At 41.9% G+C, this 19,528-nt stretch overlaps 1 protein-coding gene across 1 annotated transcript in view; it reads right to left on the minus strand.

Moving 5' to 3' along the window:
* Positions 1–1,642: 1,642 nt before the first annotated feature.
* The window catches only part of faf1 (Fas (TNFRSF6) associated factor 1), a 61,743-nt gene continuing 43,857 nt past the window's right edge, over positions 1,643–19,528 (minus strand). The window contains exons 14-19 of the mRNA XM_026157685.1: positions 19,031–19,167; positions 18,845–18,933; positions 15,192–15,272; positions 13,406–13,483; positions 10,030–10,245; positions 1,643–2,241 (exon numbers count right to left, since the gene is read on the minus strand). Of these exons, the coding sequence (XP_026013470.1) occupies positions 2,158–2,241; positions 10,030–10,245; positions 13,406–13,483; positions 15,192–15,272; positions 18,845–18,933; positions 19,031–19,167 (685 nt within the window). The 3' untranslated portion in view covers positions 1,643–2,157. The remainder of the gene's footprint in view (positions 2,242–10,029; positions 10,246–13,405; positions 13,484–15,191; positions 15,273–18,844; positions 18,934–19,030; positions 19,168–19,528) is intronic.

Consider the following 19,528-nt stretch of genomic DNA (forward strand, 5'->3'; position numbering starts at 1 on the left):
TTTAATCTAACCCAGCACTTAAAGTTGGTTTAAACTACTCTAGGTCTGCAGTGCACCTCAGAGAGACAGAGTTCCTCTAAAAGTAGTTTAAATCAGTAAGTTTCACTTTGACTGATGTAACATGTTATAACTTTTGGATAATTTTAATATTCTTATTGTAATAACTACTCTTTGAAAAGAAATGTTACATTTCTGCTCATCCATTTGAGGATCTTGGGGACTGCTGGAGCCTCTCCCAGCCGTTCTAGGGTACACCTCAGACAGGTCCCTAGTCTCTCAAAGGAATACATTCTCTTCTGATCCAAAGAAATAAAAATATATAATATTACTCCAAGGTCTCCATTTGGATGAAATGGTGCCAGTTATTCTGAAGACTAATGCACACTCCAAAAATAGTCAAAGTCAGACACAAGGTCCTATAATTGTCTGAAAGAGAAAGAAAAACAACAAACTGTGCTACTGAGACCAGAGTCCACACTTCAAATAAGCATCGATCAAAAGATTAACTGTAGAGGTACAGCTTCCAAAAGCACATCAGTTTTTTTTAAAAATAATATGAACAGGCGGTGTTTGGTGGGAACACAAAATGTGTTCCCATCAGTGTCCACTGTTAAGTACAAAACAAAAGTCTGTAATATAATCAGTGAAACTGCAATTTAAACAGCAATCCTTTTGCCAAGTCTGCTTTAGTCCTGTCTTATTACATATGTGTGAGTATAATCCAAGTCTGAGCGCTTATTCACGAGGGAGCAGCATTTCGCCTGAAGTAGTTTGTTTATGGCATTTATGACTCTGATGGGGTTCTTAAACTTTGCCTTTAGTTGACAGAGGAGCCCCGCTACAGATGGAGGGCTAAGCCCGTGTGATCTCCCCTCGCTGAAGGCAGGAAATTAGTCGCAGTTTGGCTGATTTCAGCAGGTCATGTAAGAATGAGAATAATAGGAGAAGTAAAAGGCCTACGAGTGAGTGTGCAAATCTAAACTTTGGTATCTGCAAGAAGTGAAGATGCACAATCAGAGCAGGACTGGAATCCCGTTCAGACACAGACACACACACACACTTAATAAAAGCATAGAAATGCCGCACATTTTTCCTTGGCTTTGTTTCCCTCTTTCGGTATTACCCCAGAGTTGTGACACAAATTGAAGAAAATCAGATCTCCAGTTTATAAAATATCCTCTCACATGACGAAAGAAGATGTGTGTATGCGTGCGATAAGGTTCAACAGATTTTCGCCTGAGACAAATTGATGTTCATATTCATATATTTTATATAATGTATATCAAACTAAAACTAATACAGCATCAAACTTAAAAAGGATTCAAAGGAGAAAAAAAACAAACTAAAAACTGAGCAATCTATTGGCTTTTGGGGCAGTGGATGCGGAAACCAGGAAGAACGGAGCTTGATGGGGCCGACGTGTCGCGTCCCAACCCCACCTGGACAGCAGACGGAGGTGTGCAGCTCTAGAAGGGCGGTTTGGGGAAAAGGTTCAGTGGGTAAACACAAATGGAGATGAGACGGCCCGGGCTTCGCGGAGCTACGCCTCTTCTCGAAGTTTATTTAATTACATTTTTTAGCCTTTTCTATTTTAATTTCAAACACACAAAAAACATGTCTTAAAAAAAGCAGCCTCGGTGTCTTCAATGAGGAAACGGGAAACAAGTCCTTGTTTTTTTTATTTGTTTTTTTTGTGTGTGACAAAGATTTGTCTACTCAGTCTCTGAATGCTGTTATTTGTACGGTGTTTGTGTTGTGAGAGAAAACAATGACACAGCAGTTTGGGAACGTGAAGTCGAGAAGAGTGTGAGGGGAGGGGGTTTTTTTGGGGGGGGGGGGGGGGGGGTTGTAGAGGTGAATGTTTTGGCTGTGTGCTTGTGGTACTGTCTTTGCTCCTCTGTGCAACACGTGTACATCAGGCATTCATGTACGACGACCAGGCTGAGGGCAGAGAAGCTTACTTCAACTTGTGTGTCACTGGATCTGCATGCCAGTGTGTTTATGTGTGTCTGAGATGGTAGTTTGTGTATGTGTCTGTGTGTGTGTGTCTAGTTGAGGCCCAGACTGATGTGTGGGGGCCATGCTCGGTGACGAGTGTGCATCCAGCCAGTTCATCAGTCAGTCAGTCGGACCTCTCGGGGATCGGAGGGCCTGTTCTTATTCTTTAGCCTCCAGGAAGAGCGTCTCCTGTGGAAACAACTTGGCCTCTAACAGGGTCGACCCTGGATCAAGCTGGGTGATCTGAGAAGAGACAAGGTGGTGTTTTGGGGGGGGGGGGGGGAGACAACATTAGACTGAGCAAAAGATTGCTGCAAATACAGAAACTAATCACAGCTTCCCCAAAATACAATCCTCAGATTGCTCGATTACGATCGGCAGCATAAAACAAAGACGTTAACTTGAAGCCAATTTCTGCTGCAGGCACTCGTAAAGCTCTCCTCAATGTGGTTTCATTTGATTTGGAGTTTAGCTAGGTGGCTGTTTTGCCCTCACTTGTTTGTTATTTTGCTCCACGGTTTCTGTTTATTGTGCGGAGAGCTTAACCTGAGTGAGGGGGTGCACTCTGGCCTTTTTGGTCATTAGTGAATTTAGTTTAAAGTTACCCCAGGCCCAGTACAGTACTGAAGACTGCAGCACAAACAAGGAGGGCATGATGAGCTCTAGCTTGAGTTGTAGCAGCCAAAAGCGGTGAACCCCCAAATGGTTTTATGAACACGTCTTCAAGCGTGAACAATATGGACGTTCAGGCCATGCGCCTCCCACATGACTCTTGCACTGTGACTGGCAAAGCCAATAGGGGTGTCAGAGGAGTGTAACACTGTGGAACGTGCAATTGTTTACTATTACTTCTTAAAGACGACATTTCTGAATCATTGCTGTTAAAGGTTTCTCTCCTAATGTACAATCAACTCAATGAGCCAAAATACCAACAAAATGATCAAATCTGTCAACCCTGTTTTTAATTTTATCAAACTATTTAAAATACCTTCTCAGATTTATCTACACTAGTGTCACCATGGCCTCGGTCATTCACTGAAGTCCCTGTGTGACTGTCTCACCATCTATTCCCAAGAGTCAGGCTTTAAAACAGTGTGGTTTTAGTGCTAAATTCATTTAATGTGTGTGTGTGTTTGCAAGAGAGTGTGTACGTTGTGTATTATTCTAACATCGTGTTTTTAAAAATCCTAAGCAGTAACCTGAGAATTGAGAGATTTGCTTCCCTAAGCGGACCATTAGGTTTGTTTTCTTAAAAAGGTTCCAATCCAGAACAAACTGATGAAGGTTACAGGACAGGAGTGTGTGTCTGTGTGTGAGACACAGACTGAGTGCAGTGGGAAGCCAGAGAAGAATTTTATGTGAGTAATTTCTTCTTTAACAGAAACATTTCTCATAATGCAAAAAACATTTATCTGCTCTGAAAACTCCACACGACGCAGTACCACCCACCGCGGAGCTGATCGAGTTAGCCGACATGAAGGAGATCTGACCTCTGTTTTTAAAAACAGGACAACCCGACTCTCTCCCTCTGACACCCACCACCCCTGTGGGCCTCTTAGCTTATGTGAGCTAATCACTGGCGGGGTTGTGTTACATCGGGCCAATCTAACACCTGGGCTGAATGGGCGAGGCGGTGTGACACCGAGATGTGTCCGAGGCTTATCTGGTCACTGCTGCATCAGCCCCTCTGATTAGAGATCCTATTCTAAACTCACGGTGGGATAATTAGCCAGCTCCCTGTACCTGCTCTAGAAGGTCAGAGGGCAAGCCGAGCACAGTAAAGGTCGGCCTCACAACAAGCAAAGCAACAGATTTAAAACAGACTTTTGTAGGCAATGAAATGTGAACTCTGACCATTAATTGAACCACGGCATCACCTGTGCTCACCTTCTGAGCATATAATAAATGTATTATAAGTCTAATTAAATAAACACATTTTTATATTTTCAATTGGCACGTTCAAATCTTTGTTAGGCGCCAATTTCGCAAAACTAAAAAAGTATTCAAGGCAATTAAATTAGACAAGGTGGACAAATCCGCATCAGATACTACGTCCTCGATCTCCCATGGGTGTTTGGAAATGTCACACTAGATCTAGAAGGCCTTGGACTCCCTTTCATCTCTTTATCCTCATTTCAAGGTGTCATTTAGCATCTTGACTTCTCAGCGGGATCCTTCAGAGCCCGGTGCGGGCAGGGAGGGGCTGCCACATCAACTTTATGCCCCTCACCCCGTCGACAGCCTCGCAGCACAGAGCGAGACGATAGGAAGAGATTATATGTTTGTTTCCACCCGTGCATTCTCAGCAAGCATATTCCATCCCGACGGTGGGGGAAAACGATCAAAAAGAAGCTGCTGGATTCCTTTTCCCACCTCGGGAGCAGCGCCTCACAAATGGCTGCCATGCTAATGAACCCGACAGGCTGTTATGACACCGCAGCATCAGGTAGGAGTAAATGAGGCTTCGGGGTGGAGCAGGTGCGCGTGAAGACGTGCGTCTGTGGGTTACGTGCGAATGTGTGAGTGTATGTGTTCCGAGCAAAATCGGGAAGAGAGTTTGTGCTCGCCGAGCGCCGGGGGAGAGGCAAGCGGGAGGAGAGCAGCATCTGACTCGGAAAAGGAAAAGTAGGGAAACAAGATGCCACACTGACACAGGAGACGGGCACCATCGGTGATTGTTTACATTGTTATCCAATTAACAGACCATAAGCATGGAGGCATCTGTCAACAAACAAAGCTGTTGTTTTTCCTCTGCTATGCCTAAGCCATATTCTCTTCTCCTGTGCCTACACAGCCATACATACATACATTCATACATACATACATAAGACAGACACAATCTATTTCCCTTTTTTGCAGTTTGTTTTTAACCTTGAGTCAATATAAATTTTAATCATCCACTTCAGAAATCATTCAGGGAAATAAAAGGGAAACTGTCTGCCTAATTTAAAATATTATATTATTTTCATCTGACTAAATAGCAATTTAGGGAAAAAAAATTAAAAAAACAGAACTAATTAACCGCCCGCAAAAAGATTTTCCAGTTGTTAATTAGAAATACTGAAATTAACACAATAAAAAAACTGAAATAAGCGGTGTTTGTGCAGAAGCGAAATCTAAAGAGGAAATATAATAACTGGGGATCCTCGCATTTAAAAACCCAGGATCCGAACAAAAAGACAGATGGTGTTTTTCTGCAATCTTTGCTATTTTATCTCTTTTTTCTTATGAAAAATTATATGACGTAAAATGATCGGCTAACATAAACCCATAAACCCCCCCACCCCCCCTTTTTTTGTCCTTATCGAAAAGCAAATCTCAACACAGTTAAAAAAATAATTAGCACTTAATGTGAAGTTTTAAATAAATAGCACAATTGTAAGTCACTTAATTCAAATGAATAAAACAACACTGATAACAGAGGAGGCGACACTAAGCAACGCTCAGCCATGAAAGAAAAGAAAGGGAAAATAAACACAGGCCCTCAAGATGTCCGTTTCCAACATAATCAAACGTGCAGCTGAAATAACGCATTTTTAATGAATCCATTACAGGCCCTGCTATGTTAATTAAAACCAAATAACTTGTCTGTTTTAAACTAGTGTTGTCAAGTGTTTATTTGGCCAATTACAAAAGCAGTGGGAGATCATTATCTGCTGCCAGGAGCGTTGACAGCACGTAGTGCTGGGGCGTGAACAGAAAAGAACAGACCAGAATACGGCACTTCAAAGGACAAATGCACCGCACAGACTGCGAGGGAGGGGGGGGGACTGAAGGGGAAGGAAAAAGCTGAAAAAAAGAGCTATGGGGAAGAAGAAAGTGAGGAAAATTAAAGACAGACTACAGCACTTATAGATATAAAGACGAGCGACAAACCAAAGCAAGAACAAACAAAGATTTTGTGTAACGTGTTGGTTCGCCACCACGTTCCACCACAAAACCTTCAATTTGGCTTTTCGTTGATTTCCAACGTCTCTGGAAGTCATAACAGAATAACGACGTCTAACATGTCAGTGCAAAATTATGTGCAGGTGTGAGATCCGCTGACTGAAGAGATGACTGCAGTCAACAATGTTTCATTCAGAGCGACTTTGTATGAATTTGAGGTGTCGCTTTCCTGTGACGGAACAAACTATCCGAGCACAGCCGAGACCCTCGGTGTAGGATTAAGGACTTTAGTTTTTTTCCTTTAATTTTCCACTCGTCTGTTTTTTAAAGGTATATTTTAAGTTATCTAAAGGATTTTTTAAGAAAGGGGGATTTGGGTAAAAACGCAGGGTGGCAGGAGACCAAAAAGTAAAAATACAAAAGATGGAGCAGAAGAGAGGGAGGTGTACAGACAGCAGGCGAAGGAAAGAGGAGGGAACAGAGAGGCAGAGGGAGGGAAAGCTGGAAGGAAGAGTAGGAGGAGAAGGTTAAGGTAAAGAGGGGGCTGAGATCCCTAGGGTAAAGCCCAGCTTTAATACTACTCCCAGCAGAAATGTGTTTTTCTTTTCCACAATAAAACATTTCAAGGTTTCTAGCTTGTTGTATAATTTTTATATTTAAAAATCAATCTCCGAAAGCTAAACCATCATCTCTGAAAAGTCTCACTGAAAGTGCACGATGTGCATCTTACATTTCCAGAACTTTCCAAACATTTTAGGACCTTAAACTAAACTGTCGATGCTTTTAAAAATAATGCCAAAACACATCATTTGGTATGATCGCTTTTTTTTTGAAGTACACTTTCCCAGCGTGTCTTAGGGAACTTGCCACATTCCTCCTGCAGCTTTTGGCTGCCTCACTTTCTTCTGTCTCTTCATTTAATCCCAGACTGAGTTGATGAATTTGAGATCAGGACTCTGTGGGGGCCGTTACATCTGTTGCAGCACAGCAAAATGTATCTGAAACCAATCAGACGCCTCTTTCAGTCAAGAGGAACTTATAGAGATTGGACGGATACTCGTCTCCACACTTTAGATTTGTACTCAAGGATGAAGCCCCACACAGCACCATGAACCCATGTTGCATGTTATAAAAATGTGTTTTATAAAAAAAAAACACTTTAAAAATAAACTGCTGCTCAACTTCCTGTGAGTCTTCCTACGACTTGTTCAGATAGGAGGACAAGAAAAACAAAACATACCAGTACAACAGATGTAAAACCTATTACAGCGCAGAGCAAAGCTTCTTCTGTGCCATTGTTTATTTTTACTGCATCTCAGGTTTTGTCTAAGAATCATTCGGGCAAATTCGCCGATGGAGCTGGAAGAAGGATTAGCAAAGGTGAAAGAGAGTACAGTATCACAATGGGAAAAGTAATACGCCGCTTTGACAGCGTTTTGGTATCCACGAGCAGCCGGCCAGGAAGAGCCTATTGCAAATTATTATAACGGCAGTCTAAACATATTCGCCGCACGCTGAAGGAAGACCTCGGGCCTTTCAGCAGAGGTTTGTGCTCAACAAGTATCAAAGAAAACGGAGGAAATTCTTGAATGAAAAGCTGAAAACTGAAACACTAAAAGCCCCCCTCCTCTTCCTCAAACTCGCTGACAGTCATAGAAACAGAGAAAGGGTTAGTTCCCTGAGCACGGCTAAGCCTAGTACAAATGATGCCAGTGTAAGGCCTGCTGTAGTGCTGAAGAGATAAGCCACTGATACCAAATGTTGAGGATGAGACTGAGTCCAAAAAGTGGAGACTAATAGACATTTATTGGCTAAGCCAAAGGAAGGTGGCAAAAGCATGATTCAGACATATCCGAACGTCCGTGTGATTTAGGATGAAGTTTGCAAAACCCGTGTTAACACAACACCGTTCTTGCTCCTGGTTAACAAAGTTGTACGCATTTCCCGCTCCCCGCCCCAAAACTAAACACGACATCCAGCTTTGCTTAATTTTCTAAACATGGGCTGAGCAGATCTACTAATTTGTGCTGCAGCTTAATGAGTGGACGTGACGCGAAGAAGACTGACGAGGAGGGTAATAGCAAAAGAAAGAGTGACACTGCACAAAGCTGCTGAAAACTAAAAAAAAAAGGGAGGAGAAAAAAAAGGTTTCAACAGTTGTGCAGTATTACAAATGCAATAGTGGTCTATCCTCTATCCTCTGATCCTGGCAAAGCAACAGTGAGAGCGTCTGGACGGGATGGAGGCTTTCTATGCTCTCTCTCATTTAATTACAACACAGAGCTGCAGGATTAGACAGGGGCCTGTGTTCACAGCCTTATACTGGCACTACCACTGAGCCACTTCCCTCCTCTCTTTCTCCAAATCTCTCGCCTTTCTGTTTTCTGGAATAATCTCCCATCTTCTTCTTTTTAATATCTTCTCCACTTGTCTTCTCTATCCTTTTCTCTTTCAGACTGTTTCTCTGATTAAATCTTTTCTTTGTTCAAGCTTTTGTCTTCTCTGTTCTCTTTTCCGACTAGTTCTGCAGTCACCATCCTCTTCTCGCTTCTCTCCCCCTCTAATCCTGCCATCCTGTTTTTGCCGGAATTTCATCTGCGATGCAGACACATCTTTATCTCTGTCTCAAACACATGTTTACTCTTGATTATAAAGAGACAACTGTGAATCCTTTAAGTGACAAAGTTGTGAGCGGGGCATGTGTTTGCTTGAAAATATTTGTGCATGTGTTGAAGTGTGCGATCGTGATGAAATGGAGAGTGTGAGCTGCGCGATAATGTGTGTGTTGTTTTGAGGTGTTTGTGCCCTGGCGGTCTCTACAGACTACGATGGCACACTGCCTGGGCAAGCCTACACACACACACACACACACACACACACACACACACACACACACACACACACACACACACACCTCTATACAATCACCACCCCTCCACATGCACTCCACTCTTGATTAATGGAAATCCCATTTTGTTTCCAGCAGCAGGGCTAATTAAACTGGTAGTTAAAACAGTGCTCATTAGCTCGCTACCACACAGCGTAGCGACCGAGCCCTCAAATGGCTGGTTGTAGATAGCTGAGTGATGCAGGGTGTCAGCAGAAGAGCCACAGAGAATACTACTCTTAGTGCTGACAACTGTATCCTAACACAGTCAGAGTGTACTGTATTCACAGTGGACTGATACTAATTAATATTCACTGAATAATACGTGTGCGCAGGTGGACGGATAAACAGTCGGCTTAACTTTCCCCGTCACAGGTGCGAGTAAACAAAGGCGCCGACGCGGGGCTACTGCTGCAGCACACAAACAGTAAAACAAATACGAAGCAATAACGGAGGGAAAAAAGAAAGAACAAGAAAACAAAATCGCCAAACAGTGACAAGAGATTATCTGAACTATTGTCCCTGCTGCACTTCATACACAGCTGCTGCCTGAGGTTGGGCTGAGGCCCAAATGGAAAAGCCAATTAGGGCTGTGGGTGTCACAAGCGGAGATGCTGATTTGAGTCATCTGAAGGATACAAAGTCATTCTTAAAAAAGATAAAGATCCTCAAAGAACAGTTGAATGAAAGACAACTGGATGATTTCAGCTTCTTGTATAATATACTGCAGTATATTTCTCTATATTTCTCTCTCTTGGTACTTTAAGACATCAGACACAACACTTTGTTGGGTCCACTTAAACAAACTGCAAATATGAAATGTTAAAGTGACATCAGGGGTTAAATTTGACATGCAAAATATGGCCAAGAAATTAGAATTTTAGGCACGTTTTTAAAGATAAAAGACTTTTAATGGATGTTTGACCTTATTTGACCTTGAAGAAGAGGTCGGAGCTCTATATTTAGAATCCCGATAAATCATTCCCTATTTGCCTGTATGTTCTCGACATAAATACGGGCAATTAAAAAACAAAAAAAACATAAGAATGCATTCAAAACTTTTGGAGCTAATTACCTGAGGAATACTGTGAAATGGCTAAATCCACAGAGGAACTGTGGCCTGTTCTTTAAGATCAAACAAACTCTTGAAAGAAAAAGCCGTTTTTCTATTCTGCGTCCTCACTTTGCAGTAAAACAGGAGCAGAGAAGCGATTTCGGCTCTGACGTGTCTGTAAGAGAGGAGGCAAACCACTCACATTTCTTCGAGGGAAGGTCGTGAGGAGCTTGAATTCTTCAAAGGGGTATCCCTTGGAGGCCACAAAGTCAAAGAGAACCTGGAGCTTACAGCTGCCCAGGAAACGCCTTTCCAGAAACTCGCCACTTGGTGTGCGGATTCTCAGCTTGCTGATTTGCTCGCCTGACTCTTCATCGGGCTCTGGAGGCAGGGCCTGCTCCAATGACAAGCGGATTGCCTGAAACAAGAAAAGCCAGCGTTTTTGTTTTTGTCAGTTAAATGCATTAATGAATTTGAAAACACAGATTTGCATACAGGTGTTGGTGAGATGCAGCAGTCAGCACTGCTGCTGCAAGCGTTTATTTGCCTTCCCTTCATTTAAACAGCAAAGTCAGCCTGATTATTCCAGTGACTTCAGTAAAAATACGCATCTCGTTCTCTCTGTGTTTACAGTGAACTTAAACCGGAGTATCAACAGTAACGTTGGCAGCGATAAAGATGATGACACGCTTTCCAAGCATATATGAAAGGCAAGCCAAGAAGTTGCTCTCAGAGTCTTACTGCAGCACTATTATTTCACATTAATTAAACAATCTTCTTGCCCTAAGAATGTTATTAAATTAGCTGCCCTGTGTCTCACCCTGTTCCCTAAAGCCTGTTGTAGCTCAGAAGGTTGCCAAGTAGCATATCAGTATGCTAAGAGCAGCCAAGTGCTTCATTCTTTCATGCTGCCTTGCTGTTTGCTCTGTCACTCTCTGAAAAAAACTGTCAAATACCCCTGCAGATAGTGGAAAACCCTCACTAGTAAGAGGAAGATCTTTGAAGATCTTCTTCATGTGAAGCTATCACTTATTTTACAGATGCTAACGGGGTCTGCGCTAAAGGGCAGGGTTCATGAGTGACGACTGACCGTCATCTTCCACAGAAAAGCAAATCAAGCCTCCTGAGCTCCAAAAACCATGTTTCAACTGCTCCCTGGAGCCTTCGTCTCCTTTCTACTCCTACCCCTCACCTCCTCCTCCCCTGGCTTGTTGTTCCTGTTTGGCCAGCCGGGGAGCATATGCTGTGACAACACGCCCCGGCTTTATTTACACACCATAATGCAATTATATTTCATAAGAGTGTACAACAGTAGCTCATTAGCAGCTTCTGGTGTTGGGTGGGCAGGGTGGAGCGCGTGCTGCTCCGCCATCAGCTCCCTCAGGTACAAGAACTGAAGCTGACTGAGTTAAAGCTGTCCCTGGGGACAAAGCTAACACATACGCACACACAAATAACAGACAGGAGCGCATGAGGTGATGGACATACAAATGCAGACAGCTAGTCAACCACAGACACAAGCACAAACGCCCACGCGAGTTAGAGGTAGCGTCCCCAAAGCAACCACGAGGCACACGTCTGCTCGAGCTTCGGGCCCAGGAAGCGCCGCGCAAATAATCGGGAGCATCTCTCCGTCCATTTACCTGCCTCTCCAGCTCCGCTCGGCTAACCACAGAAAGCAAACAGATGATGAGCAGGAGAAATAGGTGCACCTGACAGCCGCACAACTTTATGCTATGACCCCCTGACGGAGGTAAATAATAATGCCAGTCCACACAGGCGCATGAAACACACATGCCCTCCACCCCCCCCCCCCCCAACCCCCAGTTCACTGGCTCCCATATTCATCTCCCGTTTCTTCGCACAAAGGCATAAAATCACAGAGAAAGCATTCCCACTAGCATTGTTCCCTCTCCGGTGGTGACTGGTGTTTTTGGTGTGTCTGCAGTTTCTACTGTAAACTCAACCAAAAACTGTAAACAAGCACTAACAAACAAACAATAAATTATTCCAATTAAAACGGCTCACGTGGTAGGCAACGCCGCGCCTTCCTTAAGGAGACGGATAACTAAGTTGGCACCAGCACAGCGAGGAGTGATAAAAGAACCAGTTGCCGCCATAGACTGTTTAAATAAAGAGCAGCATGTGTGATGTAAATGCTAAAATCCAAGTTACTCGTTTCAAACGCGCTCAAGTCCAAAATTCTCTTTTAATTCAACCGAATTATGAGCTGCTGTTGTGGAATAATAGCAAATTTGTTCGGTACGAATTAACTAGTAACTAACTGACACTTTTTTGGCTACCTAGGTTTGCTGTATAATCAGTTTTCACATGTTTGTCTCCAGTTAGGAGAAGAATTCACAACTAGTAATAGTGATTAAATAAAAGGAAAGCGAATTCCCAGTTTTGTTTGTTTGTTAATTTGGTTTTTGTAGTGTATTTGAACCGACGTCCATCAGAACTACTGGTACACAAAACAGGATCACGTTATGATAAAGTTATCCTTTAACAGTTTGGGAAACTTAAGTTGCCATTGTCTCGGTACACCAGCTGCTGCTGCTTCTCATATTTATGGATATCTAGACAGTAGCACAGCACAGCGCGTCAGCACAGGAGACGCCATGGAAACCTTTGAGCTCGAGCAGAGAAAATTAATATAAGTAGGAAACACAACGCCATCCCGGCTATTGTTGTCGAAAATACACAAGCATGTATGCACTGTTTGATTCGTGGACTACAGTGATATAATTAAGAAGGCCAGGTTCAGGGCTCTTTTGTTGTCGTCTGTTTAACTTAAGTGACAAATCATTTGAGCAAGACGGGTCACCCAATACCTCTCGCTGCCCTCGGGCTCTGACCTGCAGAGCAAACAGCAATCAGCGAGGACTACACTGTATTACAATAGACAATCACGACGCTGGTGCCATCCTCACCGACAATTATTGTTTTCCTGTGTGCGTGACATTGTGTCCGCCGCGTGTGTGTGCGCTTGCCCCGTCTTTGCAGACAATAATTGTTTTCCAGAGAATATGTGTGTTTACTTAGGTGTATGTTTGTGCATAGGTCTGTGTACATGAATTGCCTCTTTTATTCACTCGGGTTTGAATATGAGGCTGTGTGCTATATCAGCATAAAAAAAGCTAACCAGGACAATAACTGTGTACACTGAAGGTGACATTAATGGGGATCGGCCTTGCTGTAATTAGGATATTTAATTTCTCTGAAATGGCTGTGTGCTTGTATACTGACACAACACAGGCTTCACTGACTGGCAGATTCCACCAAAACCACAATTTAATTGAGTTACTATTGAGTAAGCAGAAAAGGGACATAAACAACAGCACAATGGTACAGCCCTGCTAAATCATACTACTAGTGCGTTAGCTAATAGTAGATTTTCATGTGATCATTTTGAAATGTGCTCGAGTCCAAAATTCTCTTTTAATTCAACCGAATTATGAGCTGCTGTTGTGGAATAATAGCAAACTTGTTCGGTACGAATTAACTAGTAACTAACTGACACTTTTGGCTACCTATGTTTGCTGTATAATTAGTATAATTATGGCTGTCGTACTCACCTCCTTCTCCTCCTCCTGCTCCTTTCTCATCTGTTCCAAGCGAAACTGTTCGGCCTCTTCTCTCTCCTGGGCTTCTCTCTGAAAAACCCCCCCAAAAACATAAACAAATCATTAATTGGATTCATTTCTGTTACTTTGCTTTGACAAACTAACTGACTGATCAACAAAAACTTTGTTCTAGACACGCAAGTTGTAGTCTGCACAAGCACAGCATAATTTAAAGTTAAAATGAGCTGCTCTGTACACACACTGGCTCATTATGATCTCACTGAACAACAATAAGGCATTTCTTATTATTTACGACACCTCAACTAAACCGAGTAACACAGTAGGAGTAGATTGTACTCTAAACCTGATGTTTGAGGTTCATTTTGATTTTAATACTATGCTTCAAAAACAACACTTAAGAACTGACAGTGATACACAAAGATAACTGGTGCACTTGTGGTCAGAAGTTTACGTACACTCATCAGGGGCATGAACGGATTTGAACTATCCTTTTTCCAGGCTGGAATGACTGTACGCTGTACATCTTTAATGCCTTTCGAAAGCAAGAACTGGGCACACGTTTGAACATACTTTGGATTATCTCTAATCCACACACGGTCAAATATATACATACATCCCCGATGATATTTAGTTAAATGTCTCTTAGCAAGTTGAAACTCGACCAGATGCTTTTAGTAGCCATCAACAAGCTCCTGGCATAATTCTGTCTTCTTGGCAGAACAACAGAGTTCATTTAAATTAGCCGGTTTGCTGGCACAGACCCGACTTTTAAGCATAGTTCACAAATTTCGAATAGGGCTGAGGTCAGGGCTTTGAGTACATCCTACCAGAAGCTTAATCGGCCATTTCTAAACAACTGCCAAGATCACTAGAGGAGTTTAAACACCTGTATATAAATACAAGTTTTTACTTTCTCATGGTCTGGAAGCATCACTAGGATCACTGTCCACAGTTTGTAGCTGCACATATGGACAACCCAGCTGTATTATGACGCAAACCTTTATGGTCAGACAAGAAAAAGACTGACTATTCCACCAAAATAGCAAGAGGTATGTTTGGATGAATAAAGCTGAGGCCTAAACCTAAGAACTGTATCAACTATCAAGCATGGTGATGGTAGCATTCTGCTCTGGGGCTGTTTTGTTACCAGTGTTACTGATACACTGCACAAAGTGGATGGAATAATGAAGGAAGAGTACTACCTTCAAATTCTTCAACTTCACCTCAAATCAACAGCTGGACAATTCAAACTGGGAAGCAATTGGGTGTTCCAGTAGGACAATGATCCCTGGTTTTGAAACGGATAAAACAGGCTAACATTAAGCTGCTAGGATGGCTTTTGCAAAGCCCCGATCTCAACCCTATTTAAAATTCGTGGACTAAAAGGTGGGGCTTGGCTGTACCAAGAAAACCAACCAACTTAAATGAACTTCTTCAATTCTGCTAAGAAGGGTGGTCAAATATCCATCCATAACTGTGCCAAAAGTTTGTTTTTTAGTGTCTGGTCAAAGTTGCTAGTGGACATGGTGTATATATTTGAGCCTATATACACACAGACATTTTACCCCATGTGGATTAGAGAAAATACAAATTAAATTCAAAGTTGTGCACCCAGTTCTTGTTTGTGAAAGTCACTACAGATGTATGCTGTGCCATCATTCTACCCTGGAAGAGGACCAACTCGTAGGAATCATTAAAAGCACAAACCTACATGACATTCATGCCCATGATAAGTGTGCGTCAACTTCTGATCACAACTGCATTATTCTGAAAGTACCTTCTTACGATCAGCCTCTAAAGACAGACGATAGGCCTCGTCCTGTTCTCTCTTCACCATCTCCCTTGCCTCGCGCTCGTCCTGAGTGGAGAGAGGGGAAGAAAGAAAGTCGGTCCCATTAACTAGCAGCATAATAAAGGATACACGAGGACAAAACATCTAAGCAGAAGTGCCGGCTGTGGAAGCTAGCAGCAGAAAACAGCATGTCAAGTGCGGCTACATACAAACACCAGGTATGAAAGAGTAGCAACAGAAGGGAATTCATTCTGACTGGGCTGTCATTTACCAGACCCCGAGCCCCTTTTATGTTTCCTCATCTCAGTTTCACCCTCCCTTTTTCTTTTATTCACGCTGCCTCTCTTCCTGTTTGTACAGAGGGAAAGGGACAGGCGGCCTTTCTCTTTCTACCTGCTGTGGCTACAAAGTGTTTTATAAAGACTGGGACTAAATACAAGTGTCCATTGTGTTAACAGCGCACAGCCATTAGTTTTCTATTTTCTGAAGGCCCACGCTGTGTGTCAGCCCGGATATGGCAAAGTAAGCTTATTGTGATGATCAGAGGGCTACTGTGAAACCAGGCAGCGGCTAAGCAAAATGACAGTGTGTATTGTTGCACTGAATTGGAAAATGCAAATATACATTTGTGCTTTTGGGCTACATAATAGATGAACTTTGAAAGGAAACTGTAAAAGAATGGCACAGAGGGACAAAAGCATCAAAAGTGGCTACTTTCAATAGATTGCCCCCGAGTCACGCAAACAAGTCGCACAGTAGTTCATGTTTGATATTCATTTTTACATTCATTTGACCTGCTGTTGAATGTTTTCAAACACTTTGAATAACCTAAAGTGAGGAGGCATGAAGGGAAATGTTTATCTGACATGCTCAAACACCATGTGATTTTCAGGGCCTTAACTTTGGAGGAAAAAAGAAACAGATTTTCCACAACTATATCTTGGCTACTGTTCAAGTTGGCAAGACGTGTGCCGTCTTTTAGTCGTGATGATACACTTGGTGTTCAGAAAAGCAAGCTGTCACATATTTAATGTTTGCTCACAAATAACAACTAGTGAAAGACGCTTTATATGGCGGTTTTTGGGTTGGGTTTTTTTGCAATTTAATTTTGGAACCAAGTGGCTGAGCTCTACTTGCCAGAGGGCAAATTTTATATCCAATTATTTCCTTTTGGACCGCAATATCAGCCTTTATGCGCACTGTCACTTAACAAACAGAGGGCCCTGGCTTAAATCAGATCCTTTCTGTGGACACTAGTTCACCTAACCATGAAACTCGACTCAAATGTATACTCTTTTTATATAAAACTCTTCAACCAAATCAGCAAAAACTGCACAATGGTTAGTTTTTGGCTAGTTTTCCTATGAAATCCATGCTTAATGACCCGAAAACGACCTTTAAAAAACAACAACCCTGAAATGCTGACAGATGTAGACCACAAAATTGCATCGAGTAGTCATTTGATTACTAACTACTAAGCTAAAACACAGAAAACCATACAAATGACTGGCGAGTCAGTACGGCTGGTAGAAATCACAATGTGGCCTTCCAGCTGCTCCGATTCCAGACTGACACAAAAGTCGCTGTCAAAGAGGAATGTCTGGATGTCTGTGTTCATGTCTGAGTTTGTCTTTGGAAAGGAGAAAAATGGAAGAAGAAGGACGAGACACAGGGAAAGAATCATATACACCAGCACCCAAAAGCAGGTACCGTGAAAATGAGGTTTGTCAGTGAAAATCTTGAGGTTGATGGTACTAATAATGAATAAATAGTCATATATTACTTCATTTTTATAGTGTTTAATTTTGGTAATAGTACTATTCTTTTGGCACACACACATACACACACACACAACCACACACACACACACACACACAGAGCACCGGCACTAATCCTGTAAAAGAAAAGAACCCCAGGATCCAACACTTTATGTACAAACTCTGAATATTTCTTGTTTTAAATCCTATCATTAATGATTATTTGACGAGCGACTAAGAGTGACAAATCCACAACAAAGCCAGAGCATTACAGACGTTATAACAACACAGAGAGAGTAGCTGTCACTCAGCAGGGCACAGCTCACCTGAGCAAGTCTGACCCTCAGGGTGTGTGTGAAACTCAACTCATTCCTCAGCCACGATTCCCATAACTGAGATGCTATGACTCCCACAATAGCGCTGCGAATTGCTAAAAAGGCTGTTTGGTTGACTTAACATAATGGCTGAACCTAACACAGCTTGACATCTGTCATCTATAGATACAGTAGTCAAAAAAGAGGCACAGTGTAGTCAGGGCTGACAAAAATCCGTGGAAAACGCGCATAAAAGTGGAAAGGGCAGCTACGAAAGATTTCACACAACCAAAACTTCTGCGACATACTAAGAGACTAAACACCAGTGCTGATTAAATTACTCTAAAGCTTAGTAATGTGTTATTGTTTTTTATTAATCTGAACAAGTCAGCTTCAAGTCACACAGGTCAGTTTTCAATTATAGACTTAACCATAGTAATATTCACATATCCTTTACAACAGTTACCATGGCACTCACATGGTTTGGGAATGTCTAAACTAAGCTATGAGGACCATTAAGTTAAAAGTAACTACAGTGTTTTTCATGTCAAAAGGATTTGAGTGAACATATGAGATGATAGTTAATAAATTAGTTAAGTTCGTTGTAAGTGACTGATGCATTGTCTCATATTGTTAAGATTCGTGGGAAGGACACAAAATGCTAGCTCCACCTTATCATTTCTATGGAAGGAATGTTTTAATCATGTTTTAGTTACATTTTCTCTTTGGGTAAAAGGAGGTCAACAGATACGTTAGCAGTAGCCAGACTCTAGTTGATAACTAAAGGGGATGAAATGGCTGAATGGTTCTCGAGTCATTATAACAAAAGCCATATTTTAACAGTGCCTTCTGATGTGCTGTTGCAATTTATTGCACAATGTTAAAAGTTGGTCCAGTTACTGGAGCCACTGAGATTAGCCAACTAAAATAAGATAAATGGTAGAAGTTCAATTCAATTTTATTTATACAGCGCCAAATCACAACAACAGTCGCCTCAAGGCCCTTTTTATTGTAAGGTAGACCCTACAATAATACATACAGAGAAAAACCCAACAATCATATGACCCTCTATGAGCAAGCACTTTGGTGACAGTGGGAAGAAAAAAAAACTCCCTTTTAACAGGAAGAAACCTCTGGCAGTCTGCAACTTATCCCAACCAATAAAGCACGGCTTTAGCTTGAAACGATGTCATTAATGTCAAAAGCGTGACTCTCACAAAAAACTGTACATTTGAGAATTCGGTTGGTATACTTGGAAGTGCTCCCCAGGCCACAGTACCTCCTTTAAGTAAAAATATGAAGTCATCTATATACAGTGGAAACTATAGATAGTAGCAAACTGGTTAGTTTAGTCAACAGCAGTTTTGTACAACTTTCCTAGCTACTGTTAAACAGCATTACAAGGAAACACGAGCATATGTTTCCATTTGAAAGAGCAAATGGTCCATAATGAACCAAGTAGTTATTGAAAGAACAAAGAAATAAAGTCTTTTCTCCATCTTTAAGGATCAGAGGCTGATGTTTTTGTTTCCTGCGAACAGACTGTCTGATTCCGCTCAAGCTTTACCTCGTCTTTAATGTCCTCTTGCTGTTGTGCTGTGAAGATCTCCATTGCTCCCATTAACCTCATCATCAGCTCATCCACTGTTGTATTGCCTGAATTAGAAAAGAAAATCAGGGCAATAAAAGAGTTTGTTTTCATGATAATTACAGAAAACAGAGTTAATTGTACGATGAATAAAATGAGAATTACCTTGAATAACATTTAGAACTTCATTGGATGTGCGTTTCCCCATGACTATGAGGAGCAGGGGGAACTGGTCTGTCGTGTATGTCCGTATGGTCTGTGTCACCACACTGCCAAAGTGCCTCGTACACATAGTGAGTAGTCTGGAAGACAAAGAAATTTATCTAATTCACTTTCCCCCCCCAATTTATTTACTTTACCTGCTTGTTCCTTTGGTAATAAGCATATATTTAAGCCTGCAATAAAAACAATTTTAAAGAGCGATAAAGTATTCGTGCACATATTTTCACTGGGAGGTGCGTGCTTTTCAGATTGCAGCACAAAAGAGAAATACACACAACTTGTGGCATTAAAGACTTTAAAACCAATTCTGCATTTTCTTATTCCATCAGGGCGACATGCTATCTCAATTGGAACCACAGATGAATTAGTATTCCTCACCAGACACCCAGAATTGATAGGGCAAGAGAGGATTTCTTATTCCATTACAAAGACAGAACTTTT

Source organism: Astatotilapia calliptera, chromosome 23, assembly GCF_900246225.1.
Source record: "Astatotilapia calliptera chromosome 23, fAstCal1.2, whole genome shotgun sequence".
Classification (NCBI taxonomy): Eukaryota; Metazoa; Chordata; class Actinopteri; order Cichliformes; family Cichlidae; genus Astatotilapia; species Astatotilapia calliptera.